This window comes from Zingiber officinale, chromosome 11B (assembly GCF_018446385.1).
Source record: "Zingiber officinale cultivar Zhangliang chromosome 11B, Zo_v1.1, whole genome shotgun sequence".
Classification (NCBI taxonomy): Eukaryota; Viridiplantae; Streptophyta; class Magnoliopsida; order Zingiberales; family Zingiberaceae; genus Zingiber; species Zingiber officinale.
Window position 1 is genome coordinate 80,333,255 of NC_056007.1, and position 19,765 is coordinate 80,353,019.

At 45.1% G+C, this 19,765-nt stretch overlaps 1 protein-coding gene and 1 pseudogene across 3 annotated transcripts; both read left to right on the top strand.

The window, feature by feature from the left end:
• The first annotated feature begins 11,253 nt into the window (after positions 1 to 11,253).
• LOC122033714 (zinc finger CCCH domain-containing protein 24-like) lies at positions 11,254 to 14,614 on the top strand. Of its 3 annotated transcripts, none has more exons than XM_042592864.1 (2): positions 11,254 to 11,663; positions 12,176 to 14,614. In XM_042592864.1, the coding sequence occupies exon 2, from the start codon at positions 12,198 to 12,200 to the stop codon at positions 14,322 to 14,324; it is 2,127 nt and encodes a 708-aa protein (XP_042448798.1). In that variant the 5' UTR covers positions 11,254 to 11,663; positions 12,176 to 12,197; the 3' UTR covers positions 14,325 to 14,614. The 3 variants fall into 3 exon arrangements, with proteins under 3 accessions (XP_042448798.1, XP_042448799.1, XP_042448800.1); XM_042592865.1 differs by having other exon boundaries at positions 11,289 to 11,663; positions 12,116 to 14,614; XM_042592866.1 differs by having other exon boundaries at positions 11,289 to 11,663; positions 12,155 to 14,614.
• Positions 14,615 to 15,390: 776 nt separating this feature from the next.
• LOC122034996 lies at positions 15,391 to 18,920 on the top strand (annotated as a pseudogene).
• Positions 18,921 to 19,765: the final 845 nt, after the last annotated feature.

A 19,765-nucleotide genomic window follows, 5' to 3' on the forward strand; every position in this document is an offset into this window, starting at 1 on the left:
GTAATCTACTGCCACCAGCAAGAAACGTCTTTGTCCCGTAGCCATCGGGAACGGTCCTACGATGTCCATACCCCACTGGTCAAACGGGCAAGACACTGTAGAAGTTCTCAGCAACTCTGTAGGTCGGTGTGTCAGGTTCTGGTACCTTTGGCACGACAAACAAGTATTCACCAGCTTCTGTGAGTCCCTCTGCAAGGTAGGCCAGAAATACCCGGCCAATAGTACTTTCCGAGTCAGCGTTCTTTCACCTGCATGATTGCCACAGCACCCCAAGTGTATCTCCCGCAAGGCCTGGTCTGCTTCTTCCATATTCAGGCACTTGAGCAAAGGTCTAGAGAAAGACCTTTTGTACAGTTGTTCTCCAATCATAACATAAGAATGAGCCTGTCTCCTGAGCATACGTGCCTCTTCTAGGTCGGCGGGTACAATTCCCTGCTGGAGGAAACTCATTATGGGCGCCCTCCAATCAATTACTCCTCCCAGATTATTTTGCAGATCGATCTGAGCTATAAGGAAGGTCTGCGCTATAGATCTGTCAAGCACCCAAGTAGTCAGGGAGCTGGCCATCTTAGCTAGCTCATCCGCTCTTTCATTTTCAGCCCTGGGAATCTTGGTGACTGTGACCTCTTTAAAATCTTTTCTCATCTTCTCATAGGCTTCCTTGTAAACTTGCATCTTTTCGTTGTTTGCTTCAAAATGTCCGATCACCTGCTGAGTTACTAGCTGTGAATCCGAGTATATTACGACTTTGCTTGCCCCCACATGCCGAGCTGCTTGCAAACCTGCTAATAGGGCTTCATGCTCTGCCTCATTGTTAGTAGCTCTAAAATTTAGCCGTACAGCCAGCTGCATAATATCTCCCTGCGGAGATATTAGAAGTGCACCTACACCACTTCTCCGATGGGTAGCTGATCCATCTACATAAATCTTCCAGACCTCCTCCGAGTCTGCTTGATAAACTTCTGTCAAGAAATCCGCCAGAGCCTGTGCTTTGATAGCGGTTCGGGGCTGATACTGTATATCATATTCCCCTAGCTCGGTTGCCCATTTGATAAGCCGACCCGCTACCTCCACCTTGGTAAGAGCTTGACCCATTGTACTGTTTGTCAGGACGGTAATAGGATGCGCCAAGAAATAGGGTCGGAGGCGCCGAGCCATGAGAACAAGTCCGTAAACCAACTTTTCCAGGGTCGTATACCGAGACTCCGCCCCCTTCAATAGATGACTGAAAAATACACTGGCCATTGTACATTGTCCTGCTCCTTAACCAGCACGGCCCCCACGGCCTCGGGGGTAGCTGACAAGTAGACCCAAAGAGGCTCTCCCACAACAGGCTTGAACAGCGAGGGTAAGGTCTCCAGGTATTGCTTTAGCTCCTCCAAGGCCTGTGTGCACTCCTCCGTCCACTGAAACTTGGCTGCCTTCCTGAGCACTTTGAAGAAGGGCGCCGCTCGATTTGCAGATCTGGAGATAAATCGGGATAGTGCTGTTATCCGGCCGACCAGCTTCTGTGTTTCCTTCAGATTCTGAAGGATCTGCATGTTCCGAAGTGCTTGAACCTTTCAGGGTTGGCTTCTATCCCTCGTTCAGTCACCAGGTAGCCCAGAAACTTCCCTCCTTTGGCCCCGAACAGACATTTCAGGGGATTCAGCTTTACCCCATATTGCCTCAGAGTCCCACAGGTTTCTTCTACATCTTTTATTAGGTTAGACTCCAGGGGGGACTTGATCAGGATGTCATCAACATAGACCTCTACGTTCCGCCCGATCTGACTCCGAAAGACTTTGTCCATCATCCTTTGGTAGGTAGCCCCAGCATTTCTGAGTCCAAATGGCATGACCGTATAGCAAAAAGTACCGTCGGCCGTTATGAAGCTGACTTTCCCTTGATCCTCCCTAGCCAAGGGTATCTGATGATATCCTTGATAAGCGTCCATCATGCATATCCTCTCACAGCCAACAGTTGAATCCACCACCTGATCGATCCTCGGGAGTGGGTAGCAATCTTTGGGAGTGACTCTGTTGAGGTCGCGAAAGTCTATGCACACCCTCCACTTGTTGTTAGGCTTCTTCACCAATACGACGTTGGAAAGCCAGGATGGGAATTGCACCTCTCGAACATGTCCTGCCCTCCTGAGCTGATCCACTTCAGCTCGGATAATCTTGTTCTGGTCGGCAGAAAAGTTTCTCTTCTTCTGCTTAACCGGCTTGGCCTCGGGTATAATATGTAGCTTGTGCTCAGCTACCCCTGGTTCGACCCCGGGCAACTCTTCTGGTGACCAAGCAAAAACGTCCCTATTGCGAATCAGGCACTGTATCAGCTCTGCCTTAAGCTCCGATGGTAAGTCACTGGCAATGCGAGTGATGCTCTCTGCTCGGTCGGCATGCAGCCGAATTTCTTCCCAAGGGATGGGCTCCTCTGCAACAGGCAGAGGCTCCTCTTGGATAGCGTGTACTCCCCCATCCTACGTCCTCCGGCTCTTGCGCGCCTCTACCCGGACCATATCTATGTAGCAGCTGCGAGACACCTTCTGCTCTCCCTTGACCTCCCCGACCTGCTCGCCGACCGGGAACTTGATCTTCTGGTGAAAAGTGGAGACGGCAGCCCGGAACTCGTGCAGAGCCGGTCTTCCCAGGATGACGTTATAGGAGGAAGGCGAATCCACCACAATGAAGGTGCTCCTCCGGGTGCGCACCAATGGCTCAGTGCCCATGGAGATGGCCAGCTTGATCTGACTCATGGGTTTGACTTCGTTACCTGTGAACCCATACAAGGAAGTGGCTATAGGTTGGAGCTCAGCGGCGTCGATCTGCATCTCCTCGAACGCAGCTCTGAATAAAATGTTGACCGAGCTCCCGGTATCCACAAAGACCCGAGCCACTCGGCTGTTAGCAATAACGGCCTTGATTATGAGGGCATCATCGTGGGGGCAATTCCAGACCCTCCAGGTCTTGAGGCCCAAAGCTAATAACAGAGTCGGAGGCCTGCTCGTGTCTGCATCCCACGGCTCCCACATACAGCCGCCGAACGTGTGACTTACGGGCTCGGCCTGAGTCTCCGTCAGTGGGTCCTCCTGAGATCATACTGATCTCTCGCACAGCAGCGTTGCCCCGGTTCTCCAGTTCTCCGGCATCTCTTCGGTCTTCCCCGAGGCTAGTTTGGTTAGATGGGCCGGCTGGGTCGGGCCGGGTCTGCCGAGCGCGCCCAGCTGCAGCCCGTTCTTCATCCATCCTCTGTATTTGGGGCGCCAGCGCGGGGGGAGGCAAGCCCTGCTCTGCAGCTCGCCTGGAGTCACGGGCGAATTGGAAGCAGTTACTGAGATCGTACGTCCTGGACCGATGATATGTGCAATATGGCGCTCCCCTTGGTCCAGGCCTGGGCGCGTGTACGGCGGCGACTCGCAGAGCTGGTCTGACTCCCTGAGCGGGCTGAGGGGCAGGCCTGGGTTGACCGCACTGGAAGGGCTGAGCTGGCTGCGGTGCTCTCCTTTCAGGTCGGTTGCCTGGGGCCACCGTCTTTTCGGCTTTCCGCCTAGCGGCCTGCGCTTCTTCCACCTTGATGTAGCACGAAGCTTTCTCCACCATATCGTCAAAGCTTCGGGCGGGGTTTTTGATGAGGTCCCTGAAGAATTCTCCTTCTCGCAGTCCGTGGGAGAAGGCGCTCATCAATATTTCTGAGGTGGCGGAGGGGACGTCATTGGCCACCTGACTGAACCGGTTGATGTAGCTCCGCAAGGGCTCGGTCGAATCCTACTTGAGAGCAAAAAGATAGTGGTCGGTTTTTTGATACTTACGACTACTGGCGAAACGGCGTAGGAAGGCCGTTTTGAAATCCATGAAGCGATTGATGGACTCTGGGGGCAATCCGTCGAACCACTTCTACGCCGACCCGGACAGGGTGCGTAGGAATACTCGGCATTTGACAGCATCGCTGTATTGGTACAAGATAGCCGCGTTTTTGAACTTCCTCAGGTGTTCTTCCGGGTCCTTGCTCCCATCGTATTCTCCAATGTTTGGGGCTCGATACCCCTTGGGCAGGCTTTCCCTCAATATCTGAGCCGAGAAGGGTACCTTGTCATCCGGATCTTCAGGCAGATCTCTGGCAGGGACTATAGCTTTTCCCTTTCCTGAATCCCGAGGCGGATGTAGAGAGCTCTCTGCCACCGACGCCGGCGGCTCCTCTTTCTTTGGACTGTGCTCACGGGGTTCGTCTCGATGATAGTTGCGGCGAGGCTCCCGAAATGAAGTACGAGGGAGTTCTTCCTGCTGCTTCCTCTTTGAGCCCCTGTCGGAGGCAGGAGCTGGCTCTCTAGATGCTTCGGGCGCCAAGCGAGGTCGTGAAACCGTTCCTTGTTTTTCAGAGGCGGCTTGCTTCCTGACCTCCTTGAAGAGCTCGTACTCCCCCGCGGTCATGGTGACGTTAATCCTCCTGCTGGAACTTCGACCAGAGTCCTCCATCTTCACGCTTTGGATCAGGCTGTTGTGTTTCCCACAGACGGCGCCAAATTTGATCCCGTCCGGAGGCTGAGTCGGACGGAGGCTGGTCGCGGCGGCTTGGTTGTTCACGGAAAGTCGTAGGTGATTCGGCTCCCACGGGCGGCTGACGCTGCTGCAGGACCCTGCGCACACTCAGACAATCCCCCCCCCTCACGTTAGAGACCAAAAACCCAGGGAAAAAAGTCCCCGGATCAGGCTCTCCGACGCTCAAGTCAGGTCCTTTTTCCCCAGAAAAAAGCAGAGAAAAGAAGAAGAAAGAACAGTTATGGAAAAAAGTGACGAGGGAGTGTGTGCGCGTACCTGCGTACGAGGGATCTCTCCCCTTTTATGCGTCCTCCTCTTAGAACCTGTCATCCTGTCAGAAAACGTTAGACACTGAGCTTTGTCGCCTAGTTCCGGACACCTGTCGTGCTGCTATTTGTCGTGAAAGCATCTTTCTGTTTAGGAACCTCCGCCTTCGCACATGAGTTTTGTCTTGTAGTGAGGGACAGCTGGCAGGCTACTACTGGTTACGAGGGCATCTTTTCGTTTTAGGAACATCCGCCTTCGCCCGCACTGTTGATATGTAATGATTATCCTTGACGGACCGTTGAGATTCTCCGCACCCGTACTACTTAGCTCCTCCGCTCCACTGTGACCTGCACCGTCCTGCACCCGTGGTTTGCATTTCCGGACCTCCAAATAGCAGACCTGCCGCCCGAGCTATCTATACACAGCTATGTCGATCCCGACCTGCATCCTGCGCTTTGTATTTCCTGGCCCTCCACCGCAGGCCTGTAGCTCGAGTTGCCTCTGCTTAGCTCTGCCGATCCCGACCTGCCTCTGCGCTTTGTATTTCCTGGCCCTCCACCGCAGGCCTGTAGCTCGAGTTGCCTCTGCTTAGCTCTGCTGATCCCGACCTGCCTCTGCGCTTTGTATTTCCTGGCCCTCCACCGCAGGCCTGTAGCTCGAGTTGCCTCTGCTTAGCTCTGCCGATCCCGATCTGCCTCTGCGTTTTGTATTTCCTGGCCCTCCACCGCAGGCCTGTCGTCTCTCTTCATTCTCCTACTGCTTCGCCCCTTCGATCAGTAAGTCTGTCAGGCCTCTGGCTATCCCCTATGCTCAACTCTGACTACCTCGTCAGCTTGACTATTTGACCGCCAAGTTGCCTTGACTATTGACTGTCACATCCTCTTGACTTTTGACCGCCAAGTTGCCTTGACTATTAACTGTCACATCCTCTTGACTTTTGACCGCCAAGTTGCCTTGACTATTAACTGTCACATCCTCTTGACTTTTGACCGTCATATGATCTTGACTTTTCTAACCATTTCCTTATGGGCCCCTCCATTATCAATCATATCAGAGTTGATCAAATGCATATTTAGAGTGTATCTTTGATTGTAACCATCCAACGTCGTCATCTACCTTATTTTCCAACGATTAATTGATTCAGAAGTTGAAACTGGAGATCTTCCTGCTCTGAACGGCATTCTCTTTGCCGTGGTTAATTCATATGGGTGACTTTCTCGACAAGGATGTGTAATTTCCACTCATTTTCTAGACGTGAACTGATATCTTTTGACTTTTAGAAATCCATGTTTGAATGTTTTTTTAGATCACAGTAGTGCAGTTCTTATACCATTTAAGTAAGCATTTAATAGATCAAGTCACTGGGCAATAAAGTACCCTAAAAAACAAGGCACATATCAATTGCACTCTTCATCACCCATAAAAACAAAATCAACATCTCCATGAATGCGCATTCATCATCCTGGGCCACTCAGCAAACAAAGGATGGATCTTTTGGAGGTGTCAGAAAATTTGATTTATTCGGAAATATGTAAATTTAAGTCTAATTCGAGTTTTCACAAACTCGGGGCGAGTCCAATCGTCATAATTGGCGGCAGGAAGAGAGAGGGCAAAGATGGGAGCAGGTGGAGTTAATGTTGGAAAGTGAATGGGAAAAAAAACAAAGATGGAGGGAAGGAAGAGAATACATGGGGTTTTAGTTTTACATTAGCAATTAATTTTATGGCTAGATTGTTTGTATGTTGTGAATAAATATATGGGGATAGATTCTAATTTAAGATTTGGATTTACACTAAATCAAATTGACTCATATGTAAGTATAACTTATCTACGTAAAAACTCCTAAAAAGAGGTGATGATTGAGCGAAGTGTACAAGAAAAGTGATCTTTGTCCATCTACATTCTTTCATTATTTTTCCTATATTGTGCATCATTTATCATTATATTTTGAGAAACAAACGATCCACAACAACCTCAAAGTACAATCAGAGATGGGGTAAATTTATTTTAAGAACACTACGTTATATGCAAATTTTGGCATCATTTCTTCCCCATTTATGTAGTCGAGCGATCTCATTCTCGTCTCGACTGTGATTGATATCATCTCGGAATTACTTCCGAGTACTTTGCACCTCCTATTCCAGATTCGACTTCACTAGGGATCCACTCGGACAATTTACTACACTCGGAATTACTTTCTAATCCTTGATTCTCTATCACCAAGTACTTGGCACTCGGGTGATATTACGATTTCTCCCAACACAATACTAGGAGCATTCGGCCGACTCGACTCTGTACTTGGACTCGGCTGAAACTCGAACTCAACATGGACTCAAATTTGACGATACGAGACACCTATCTTCCAAATAAGTTCAATTCAACAACTTAAGATTATTAGCTGAAGCGGCTGAATTGATAAAATTTGTAATTTTCATTCGGACCCCACTCTTTATATTTCCGACAACTAAGATTGTCCAACAGTTACGACTCCTGACTTAAAGCACTGCACTACTATTCTTATTGATAAATTAACCAGTACATGTGAGGTAAGCAATGACTTCCTCCCTATGCAATACTGTTTTCATTAATAATAGATAAAAATATTTGGAAACCCAAAAAAATATTTCTGTCCTCCTCAAATCCTATCTGTTTTTTTAAATTAATATATAAAGAATTAAAAAAGATATATATATTTTAATATCTAAAAGCAATAATTTTAAAATGATGGATTATCAAATTTAGGACAACAGTGACTGTAGTTTAGCTCATCTTCCATTGACTGCTTACTCTGCATCACATGCACACTGCCCGCCGGTGATTCCGTGCTGCCTCCCAACCTAAACTGCTTTTTATAAAACACTACTGAATCGGGTGTATAAACAAATGGCTAGGGGTTGCTTTCCCATACGTAAGGATGAGAAGAACAAAGCTTGACCTTAACAATGGCCACAACTTTCTCACGAAATGTTAAGTGTTTAGGGAGTTTCTGGCAGGGCATCTCGTTTACTTTTCGTTCCCTGAAAACTCTTTTAGCTTCGGTGAAACGACAGAGGCTGTAGATTAATCTAATGGGGCTGTGGACTAAGAGGAGGTGGACAGCAAGAGGGTGATGCAAATTAAAGAAAAAATAAACAAAAGGTGCAGTGAGCTCTAACAAATATATATATTCGTATGGTAAGGCAACTGTCAGGCCAGCGTCCTTACAAATGGACGGAGCTAATAAACAAAATGGAATGGGCATCAAATTTGAACATGGACAATTTATAACCATTGGGATCACGGTAGGATTACTAAAGTCAGTCTATCGCTATCTTCTGCAGGGTGTGGTGGCTCCTCAGTGGACGTCCGCATCTGAATGAATCAGAAAAGGAGAAATCGGTTTGAGGTGCCTTTGGAATTAAGCAAGACTTAACAAACAGCCAGTTCGGAGTTGGATCGGAGGAGAAGCATCAGCATGGCATGACATGCCGATGGTGGTTGAGTCTGCTGGGGGGAGATGGAGATGTCTCTCTCGAGTGGGGCCCGACGCTGAGGAACAAAACACCTACTTCGGTCTTTCTTCTTTTATTTATTTTATTTTTTTCTTTCTACGAGGAATAGCAACAGCGAGCCAACAGGAGGAAAAAGGCAGTGGATATATACGAAAGCAGATGCATGGCTTTTGCAAAAGGTTAGAGAGCACAAGTTTAAAGTGAAATCTGATGGAGTGGCGCACTGCGTCTGCGCGGAATATGAACTCCAGAATAATGAAAAGAAGAGGCGGTGGAGCGCGCACAAGTGCTGAATAATCCGTTCAAAATGATCAATTTTTTTAATTAATATTAATTTTTAATAAAAATTAAACCAATCTATTAATTTGATCAAATTAATCGGTATTTATTTTTTTAAAAATTTATTTTTTTGAAATAGCTGAACTATTAATTTGATTTAATAATCTAACTTCTAATCACCCATAGCGAGCCATTCACTATTACAATAAAAGATTTATTTTAGTTATTTCTTACTATTAGTCTCTTTAATAAAAAATAAAATAAAATAAACCAAGTTAGTCCAAGATGTCCAGTTCAATCTTATAAAATTTTTTCATCGATTATCAGGATAAATCAAAAAATATTCGTAACAAATAGTCATTAGAGGAAAATTCAAATAGGATGATAATATCTTGTCGCTGTATCATAGTATATCTTTGTAGGATAAATCAAAAAGTACTCCTGGAGGCAACCATTGGAGGAAAATTTCTATAAATTTGGTGTAACTAGTGATTGAATCATAAGTACCTAGATGGTAATTTAAATATCCTATCACTACATCATAATCCGAATACGATACAGTTCATCGTTAGGTTATTTGAAAGAAGATAATTGTCCATCAATGACTAAAAATAAAAGAAATTCTTTCTCAAGAAGTTCTTAATTCCTTATTGATGCGGTGATGAGAAGGGGTCCATCCTGTGAAAAAGGTCATCGTCACGATGAAGGGCAAAGTCAAGATGGTTAATGTTCAAATATCACCAGTCGATCGGGCTAGTGGGTCTCCCGATCGGGAGGAAGGGTGGCCGACTTGACATCACCTACGACTCGACAACACGCCGAGCACCCGCCGCTCAAAAGGGAGTATCAAAAGAGGCGGTGCACAGAAGAAGGACTGAGCGGCTCCTCCGCTTGGCCTGACAGCAATCCTTGACATCAGCCGAGCGGACAGTGGAACGGAGGTCAAGCGACTATCTCGCTCGGCTCAATAACAGATAACGCGAGACATTGGAGCTCGACCCAGCAGCTATCTTGCTCGGCCTAGGTGCATCATGGGACATCGGAATCCCAACCAAGCGGTCATCCCGCTCGGCCCAACAACAAACAAAGCGCGCTATCTTTCGATATCCTTTTCAGAGCTAGTGTCGTTGACAGACGACATGGTTAGACAGGAGATCGTACGACGGAAGCTTCCATTGTCACTTTAGAGATATGCTCGGCCTGTTAAGGTACTGTGTCATAAACACTTTACTGACATGTCTTTTCAGAGAAGACTTGGGGAAGCGTGCTCATTTTGGAGCCCTATATAAAGGGAGTCCAGACATCGGTGGAAATATACTTTACACGCGATTTCTACTATTGCGCTACAGTTCTTGCTTCTTCTTGCTTCGCCGAAAATTAACTTGAGCGTCGGAGGACAATCACCAGAGTCCTCTTCCTTGGCTTAGTACTGACGCTATTTATGTTACATGTGGGAACAAAGTCCATAAGAGATCATCAGAAACGCCACGTCCTCAACATCCATTCCATCAGCTTTCTAACGAATTCAATATCTCTTACAATCATACAATTCACTCACTTTTCTCCTAAGTCTTTGGCTAGATTATTTCTAAGATAATAACTAGATTTTATTAAATTTTTTTTATCAGTTACCTAAATAAATTAAAAAAACATAATTAATATAATTAATATTCTCATACCCACTATTTATTAAAAAATAATTCTTATAATATCAACTTCCTTATTATTTAATTAAATTTAAATATTCATTTTTAATACAATATATCAATTTCTTTAATTCTTCTCTCTTTTCTATAATATTTAGGAGAGAAAATTTATTTTCTAAATTTAAAAAATATTATTTATAAAAATATATAATTAAAAAAATAGATAAAAAAATTTACAATTTTTTATATTAATTATCTTATTTAAAATTTAAAATAAAATTTTAAAATAAAATATCTGATATATATAGATATTCTTAAAGCTATCTATGGCACCCCGTCCTCGGGCATAACAAGCCATCCACGAATCTCCGGATCGTAATTTTATCATTGCATTCACAATTTTATTATTGTGGCAAGATGTAAGATTACGCGCCTAGATATGCTCCAGATTTAGACCCAGATCGGCCTCTTAATTAAAACATCTGAATCTGAGCCCCTTTGAAGGATGCCCCGTCTAGATCTTGACCTGTCGAACCGAATCACGGTAAGGAGTGGAGTGAACGAGCACGGGGGACAATAAATAAATCATGGACGGAATCTTCGAGAAAAGAAAACTCTCGAACTGAGAATATCATTATGCGGGAATATCAAAAATTTGTCACATCGCCCTCGACGTGCACGAGAGGGGCGTCTCGGGTTCCACGTTCCATCGGCCTGTACGTTCGGCCGCATGCAATTTGTGTATGCGGCAAAGGTTCGTCGACTCGTGCCGTGAAATAATGGTGGTCTTTTAATAAATAATTAAGTAATTTAACATCTGAACATCAGCTCCTGTTCTCATGGATTTACGACGGTAATTTCCGAATCGCGAAGCAAATTGAACCGTCGGAGATCGCAGCGCATACAATTTGTCGGAGAAATGGCCTTTTTCTTTTACTTGACCACATTTACCCAATCACCGTAAAAAAAAGTGATTTCGGTTATTGCCTCTGCGTCGAAGTTGGGGCCCGCACTTTTCTGCAAAATAAGGAAAAGGGTATGGATTGGGTTTAGGGTTTGCGTTATGGTAGGGATGGAGTAGTTGCCTGATCTAAACTTTCTCACCCTTGAGAGCTCTTGAAACAAAATTTGCTATATAACGAGTACATTTGGCTCTCATTTGGGGAAGCGTTTCATTTGGTTTTCATCTGGGGGTGCATCTGGGACCGGGAGGAGGCCTCTTTCCCTTTCTTTCTTCTGCTTCTTCTCCTTCTTCTTCGGCAGGCTCTCTGGTTCGGTGATGGAGTTTTGCAAGATGCGACGTTTTTTTTCCCGTTTTGAACGTCGGAATCGGGCTTGCGGTGTTCTCCGGCATCTGTAGGTCATACTTGGACAGTTGAAAGGCCTGGACTCATCGAACATCATCCTCGTTCTTTGTTGAGGCTGATTCTGCGCTTTTTCAGCTCGTCTTTGTTCTTCAGGTGAGGGAATACCTGGTCCTTTCTTATTTGAATTTTACACTTTCTTCCGATCATGTTCCTAAGCTGATTTATTCTTCTTCAATGTTTTATTGTAGAAAAAAAAAGATCTACTATCATATATCTGTTATCAGTTGCGATCTAGTCAACTTGCGTTTACTTTCAGCGATTATCAAGTTAAGAAAAAAGTCTACTTTAAGTCCTTACGGGTTTTTGGGCAAGCTGGTATACGAAAGTGTTTGTTATTTTTTTTTAAAAAAATTGTTTGATTTTTTTTGTTCGAACTGTGTTATTCTTGTTGCTTTTGCTTGGGATCTTTGGTGCGTGCTCTTTCTTTAGATCGGAGGCCTTTTTTGGTAAACTAGTTCTTACATTTTTGTTCTGTTTAGACTATCTGAACTTGCTAAAGTGATTTCCTTTGAATCTTTGTGTCATCGATATATATTTTTTTCCAGGTCTATTTGCGTGATTCGTAGTGCTTACAGCTCTCTTAGTTACAAGCCTCGATTTTGCAGGAAGAACAGCAATGGCATCCAAATGAACTGCCTTACAGTGGAAATAGACGAGGAGGAGGAGTCAAACCTCCTCGAGCACGCCGCGAACAATGACGTCGAAGCCTTCCGGAGGTCCATCGAACGTGATCCCTTAGCCATTGATGAGGTTGGCCTCTGGTATGGCCGCAAGAAGGGTTCCAACCGCATGGTGCTCGAGCATCGGACTCCGTTGATGGTGGCCTCAACATACGGAAGTCTCGATGCGCTCAAGTTCATCGTCTCCTTACCTTCCGTAGATATCAATCGAGCCTCTGGCCCTGATAGAACTACAGCGCTCCACTGTGCTGCCTCTGGTGGATCCTATTATGCTGTTGATGCTGTGAAGTTGCTTCTTGACGCTGGTGCCGATCCCGATTTGATTGATGCCAATGGAAACCGCGCGGCCGATGTGGTCGTGGCGCCTCCCAAGTTGCCTGGTGTAAAGCTTGCTCTCGAGGAACTTCTAGGAGGCAGCATCAACAGTACAGTGGCGGTAGAATATCGCGGTCTTCCTCTTTGCGTGATGACCACCTCTTCTATCTCCGATTCACCACCTCTGTCTTTGTCACCTGATGAGGAAGGGTCTCCTTTGTCCAACTCTACTTCTTCTCCACCCATAGCTAAGTTCTCTGATCTTCCTAGGGTTGCTGTGTCTGAGAAGAAAGAGTATCCTGTTGATCCATCACTCCCAGACATCAAGAACAGTGTATATGCTAGTGATGAGTTCCGCATGTTTTCATTCAAAATCCGTCCGTGTTCCCGAGCTTATTCTCATGACTGGACTGAGTGTCCCTTTGTCCATCCAGGCGAGAACGCTAGGCGGCGTGACCCAAGAAAGTATCACTATAGCTGTGTCCCATGCCCTGATTTTCGGAAAGGGACATGTCGAAGGGCGGACATGTGCGAGTATGCTCATGGGGTGTTTGAGTGCTGGCTTCACCCAGCCCAGTATCGCACAAGGCTCTGTAAGGATGGATCTAGCTGCTCCCGTCGTGTTTGTTTCTTTGCACACTCGAATGAGGAGCTGCGTCCACTTTATATGTCTACTGGCTCTGCTGTGCCCTCTCCCCGGTCATCTTCTGCTGCATTGGAGATGGCTGCAGCTTTGGGTCTTATGCCCGGATCACCATCTTCAGTTTCTGCTATTATGGCCCCCTTCACACCACCCATGTCACCACTGAGCAATGGTGCTGGTCACTCAACTCTCGGTTGGCAGCAGTCAAGTGTGCCTACGTTGAATCTTCCAGCGAACAATAACCAGTCAAGCAGGCTACGCTCCTCTCTCAGTGCAAGAGATATGCCTTTGGAGGACCTCTCAGAGTTTGATACCCAGCAGCTATTAAATGATATGAACTACTCTGGGTTAGGTTCATTTGCGGGAAACCACTCTGCCCGGAACAAAACCTTGACTCCCTCAAACCTAGATGAAATTTTTTCTGCTGAGATTGCCTCATCTCCAAGGTATAATTCTGATCAGGGGGCTTTTTTTCAGCCCTCTCACAGGAGTGCTATACTCAATCAGCTGCAGCAACAGCAGCAGCTTACTCTGCTGTCACCCATTAAAACAAGTGTCTTCTCTCCCACAGCTGATGATGCCCAACATCTCTCTGCTCATTCTTTGTTGCAATCATCACGCACTATAACTTCTCCTAGCCTCATGTCTCCAAGAAGTGTGGAGCCTGTCTCTCCGTTGAGCCCTCGCCTTGCTATGCTTTCTCAGCGGGAGAGGCAGCAACAGACACTCCGTAGCCTGAGTTCACGTGATCTTTCTCCCATTTTATCGCCAACCATTTGTTCTTCAGTTAGTTCAGCTTGGTCCAAGTGGGCACCACCCTCTGGTGCAGCTGATTGGGGAGTGAATGGAGAAGAGCTAGGCCGGCTTAGGCGGTCGTCCTCTTTTGAGATGCGCGGAAATGTAGATGAGCCTGATTTGTCATGGGTTCATTCACTAGTAAAAGAATCACCACCTGAGAAATTAGTTTCTGTAGCAATGTCTCCTAGCACGTCTGGCTTGCCTACAATCTGCGGTGACAATTCCAATTCCATTAATAGTCTGATAGAGGGATGTGATCAAGCTGCAGTACTTGGTGCATGGCTTGAACAAATGCAACTTGATCAGGCCTTAACTTAAGGCTGTAAGAGCCAGTTTTCAGCTTCAATATTAGGCGGTAGGTATTGTGTTTTTTGGCTAGTAGGGTGGTGAAGGGAAAGAAGCTGGAAGTTATTGACAGATTCATTTCATAAAAACAGATTTGTTATTACTTAAAGCCCATCCTGTTCCAGATTTGGGATCTATCTTGGTTTCTAAACTACAGTAGGTTTTTGAAGGAAACAAAGATATCCTTTGTGTCATATGGTTAATTATTGTAATGCTATTTACTGAAATTTTTAATTTTAGTCCATTATCATGGAGTTGGCTAATTTTTTCTTTTGGCATGGAAAATATCTTGTTGCATGTTGTAGGAAATGAAATTGTGGGTGTATAAGTGCTTCAAACTGTCGGTTATTTCAATACCATTACTTCAGTATGTCATTCATGCTCTGAGATCTTTTTTTTTCTTTACCAATGCTCAGTCGTTTGTTGTTCTATTCGTCTGATGTAGTCCCAAATACATTGTAATTTCTCTTGAAAGCTTTGATGCTACGAATTGTGGCTGTTGCTTAGATGTGTTGACTTGCATAAGTTCTTCACGCCTGTTTTAATAATGGAAGCATGTTTTTTGTGGTGTTATATTGTTATTAGTTGTCTTTGATTTCCTGCAAATTTACAGTTAACTTTTGGTGGATTAGATTGTTAAGTAATGGATAGAGTCAAATAATTTCTGAAAATTGTTAATATCTGAATACACCCCCAGTCTTTATTGGGCTTAGCTAGAGTTTTAATCTTCCATATTTGCATTCTGTGATTTGGGTTTTGGTCCTCTTTTAATTGTGTTTTCAATTTCCAATACAAGAATGCCTGCCGCAATAAAGAGGCATTTCAAATAAAATAATGAAACAAGCCAATCAATCAGGAGTCGGTAGAGGCCGTGCGTGCGAAAGGAATTTCTTCGTATCATCGGATCGGACACTCCGCCCACCACAAACGGCGTGGCTATGCGGGCATCCAAACGAGCGGCCCATCTTAATCCACCCTATCGTCTACGCCGTCCGATCACACACAGTTTGTTAGATGAGCCCTCGATATATCCGAAGGCTTCGCATCCGATCGATCTCCTCTGGCCACCGATTCACCAAGAAGAGAGAGGGAGGGGGAGAGAGAGAGAGGGTGTCACCGTCGTCTGCGAGCTCGCTCTCCACGCCGTCGATGGCGTCCTCCGTTCTCGTCTGTAATTCCGGCCTCCACTCCCTCACTTCCTTGCGTCAGCGGCGCTCCTTTCCTCGGTCCATCCTCTCACACACTCCCGCCTCCGGTTCTCGGTTCGGCTGCATTCCCCACGCTCTCCGATCCGCATCCCCCAGGTCTTTTCATTCCGGATTGACCTCCGTCCATGGCCGACGATCGCTTCTTCTCCCCGTTCGCGCCTCCGCTGTCACTCCTGCAGCGGTCCCTGCACCCTCCCCGGCTCCTACCCCCTGGCAGGGCGCCGCTCTGAAGCCCCTCGCCGCCTCGATTGCCACCGGCGTCATCCTTTGGTTCGTTCCCGCTCCCGCTGGCGTCACCCGCAACGCCTGGCAGCTCCTTGCCATCTTTCTCGCCACGATCGTCGGCATCATCACACAGCCACTCCCCCTCGGCGCCGTCGCTCTGATGGGCCTTGGCGCGTCCGTCCTTACTAAGACCCTTCCCTTCGCTGCAGCCTTTTCCGCCTTCGGCGACCCCATTCCCTGGCTCATTGCGCTGGCGTTTTTCTTCGCCCGCGGTTTTATCAAGACGGGCCTGGGGAATCGCGTCGCCTACCAATTCGTCTCTCTTTGGGAGCTCCACCCTTGGCCTTGGGTACAGCCTCGTATTCAGCGAGGCCTTCCTTGCCCCGGCCATTCCTTCTGTCTCAGCTCGCGCTGGGGGAATCTTTCTCCCTCTGGTGAAAGCCCTGTGCCAAGCATGCGGTAGCAACGTGGGGGATGGAACAGAGAACCGGTTGGGCTCGTGGTTGATGCTTACTTGCTTCCAGACCTCTGTGATCTCGTCGTCCATGTTCCTCACCGCTATGGCAGCAAATCCTCTGAGTGCCAATCTCACTTACAATACCATCAAGCAGACGATCGGGTGGACTGACTGGGCTGTGGCTGCCATTGTGCCTGGTCTGATTTCCTTGATCGTCGTTCCCTTGCTACTCTACGTGATCTATCCGCCAAAGGTAAAGAGTAGTCCCGATGCTCCTAAGCTTGCCAAGGAGAAGCTGGAGAAAATGGGGCCGATGACGAAGAACGAGATTATCATGGCAGGGACGCTGCTTTTGACGGTAATAGTTGCTTTGTTTATTTTTTGTCCTTTCACTGTCCTTCAGTGCTAGCCACTTTCATCGAGTGTTAATTTGCTATAGTTTATCTGTTACACTAAACTTTTGCAGTGCACCAAAGGTCTATTTCGTAAAGTAAAAAAAAAAAAAAACAGTCTATACACTTGTTCCTTGCATGCTTTAATGCCATTTCTAGTTCAATTGAAACCATCGATCATGTATCTCAATGCGACTAATTCTTGTGGGTTTCCTACATTCTATTTTGTGTCTTCTTATTTTAACATCTAAATGTAGCTTTCAAATGAATTATCTCATAATTTAGTGAAACTTCACCATCTCAGATTTCTTATGCTAGGATCTGAAGCAGTATAACACTTTGCTCTCGTTAATTTACTTGAGGTTTGTAGGGGAACTTAATTATCCTTTGAATTACCCTATGGTGGATTTTACAATGTGAACAAATTTCTTTTGCCCTTTATGACCAGGGTCATCCTGGGCCTATTGGTTTCTGACCCAATAACTATTCAGGAGAAATGCTAATGGTACTTGTATGTATTTGTGGCTTGTAATTTCTGTGGATATTATCCAGTTAAAACTAAGATCCATATCTAGTTCTGACCTTTGTTTTTTATACTTGCTAACCAGTCAACAGACTGTTTATAGATTAATAAAAGGTTATCTTGATTATGCTTCATGATATCACCTACAAGGTTAATTCTTTTGTTTTCTAACAAATATTTACCTGATTTGTTTTTGACTGTCGCCCTACTTAATGTAGATACATAGAAGTGATGTTCCAAGCAAAATGTGTTTGTCTACATATACATGTAGATTCATGTAAAGTCAAGATGCTTTGTAAGTGCACTGACATTAAAATCTAACAAGAAATTGCCATCTGCTTTGCTCTGCACAGGTGGGACTTTGGATATTTGGAGGAGCACTAAATGTGGATGCTGTAACTGCTGCAATTCTTGGTTTATCCGTTCTTCTTGTAACAGGAGTTGTTACATGGAAGGAATGCTTGGCAGAGTCAGTGGCATGGGACACCCTCACCTGGTTTGCTGCTTTAATTGCAATGGCTGGATATCTCAACAAATATGGCTTCATCTCCTGGTTTAGTCAAACAGTAGTCAAGGTATGAACTTACACATTTCTTTTCATATATTAGCCAATATACATACAAGTATGACCTCGTTATATCAGTGTTGATTACACTCTCACTAGCTCTGAGTTAAGATATGGTTAATCTTTTATAATGAATAATTAGACAAATATATGATTAATTCCACTCAGATCTAAGTTGTATAATAATGTAAACTGTAGGCTATAATTACTTGCCTCTTATCCTGATTTAGTAGAAGGCTAGCCAATGTGAAACCAAGGGTTTTAGTTTTAAAATTTACTGACCTGAGTGCTCATCAGAGTTATTAGATGTATCATCCAGTGAATTTTCTTGATTGCTAGACACAATACACCACTTAATTCCAGCAGCAAAGTATTCAGATTAATCAACGTCATTGCGAGCCACCACATGGGACAATAGTATTTTTCTTATCAGGGAAGGAAATATTTGTCTCCTTATCGACCTATCCTGTAGATCCATATTCCACCAACTTGTAATTATGAAGATAAAACTTGTTCTAGTATTAGTACTATCAGGCTTTCTTATAATTTTCTATTCATTTTTTTAAATCTCTCTAAGAATTCTCGAATATCCAAACATTATTCAGCGCAGCTGCTCTTTTAACATGTGAAATCATTTTCGATGCAGTTTGTAGGTGGATTGGGTCTCTCTTGGCAACTATCTTTTGGCATATTGGTATTGCTCTACTTCTATTCACATTATTTCTTCGCAAGCGGGGCTGCGCACATTGGAGCCATGTTCACGGCCTTTTTGTCAGTAGCCAGTGCACTGGGCACCCCTCCCCTATTTGGAGCAATGGTTCTCTCTTTCCTCTCCAATCTCATGGGTGGACTCACTCACTACGGCATTGGGTCTGCCCCAGTTTTCTATGGTGCAAACTATGTGCCGCTCTCGCATTGGTGGGGCTACGGATTCCTTGTCTCTGTCGTCAACATCATTATCTGGCTTGGTGTTGGGGGCTTCTGGTGGAAAACCATTGGTTTGTGGTGAAGAAACTCACTCGAAATTTTTTACTATCATTTTTTTTTATACTAAAAGGCATGTAATATCCTTTCTCAAGTCCTTAGAGAGTCATAAGAAACTTGTTTCCTTTCTCTAGGCTTCAACAGAATTATTCATGCAGAATTTTGGATAAGGTAAATGCTATTGAGCATGGTTCGACCATTAATTGGACTGCTTACTTTTGTTTCTCTTTGAATTCAGATGACATTGATTTTGCCCTTCACCTAAGATTCTCAAGTTCTTTCTTTTTGTACTTCATTGCAAGGAATGAATTCAATCTTGATTGCCTTCTTAATCAATCTTGTTTAGTAGCATAGATAAGCTTTGATAAAGCCCCCACGGGCGGGATCAACCGGTTATGACATGGTATTCTTGCAACATGGGTCGGGAGGTCGAAGGTCTGCGGCAGCAATTGCGATAACATCAATATCTGTCCGTGCTAAACACCTTCGACCGCCATGTCATCGCCGGGCCCGTATTCACCGTGATTTACTCCCTCTCATACTCGTGGGGCAGGGGTGAGGGGGCCGCTGGGCGGCGGGACCCGCCTTTTGCAACATAGATAAGCTTTGATAATTTATATTTGATTTTATAGCTTGTATGCTGTGGAAGAAGTATGCATAGATTTCAGTCATGCTCAACTAACCATCCAATCGACTCTTCTAGGAACCTTCTACTTCACTAGTTTGTAAAATCACTGATCTATTAACTTGTCACACCATCCAAATTGACTTGTTCAGATAATTTAACTCAACTAATCGCCCCCTACCTACCCGGTTGATTTTATAAATCGGTATTTGTCCAAGCTGTACAATTCAACTGCCTAAAGTCCTTCATTCAACACTATAAACCTGTCGCACCTATCTCATTCAATTAACCACCCAACCCACCGTTCTAGGTAATCCTACTTCACTGTCTTACAGCATATATTTGTTGCAAAAGTAAATATAATATAAAAATATTCATCCAAAGAACAATTTTTATAAGTAACAAATTACAATTTAACGAACAATGATTTATACA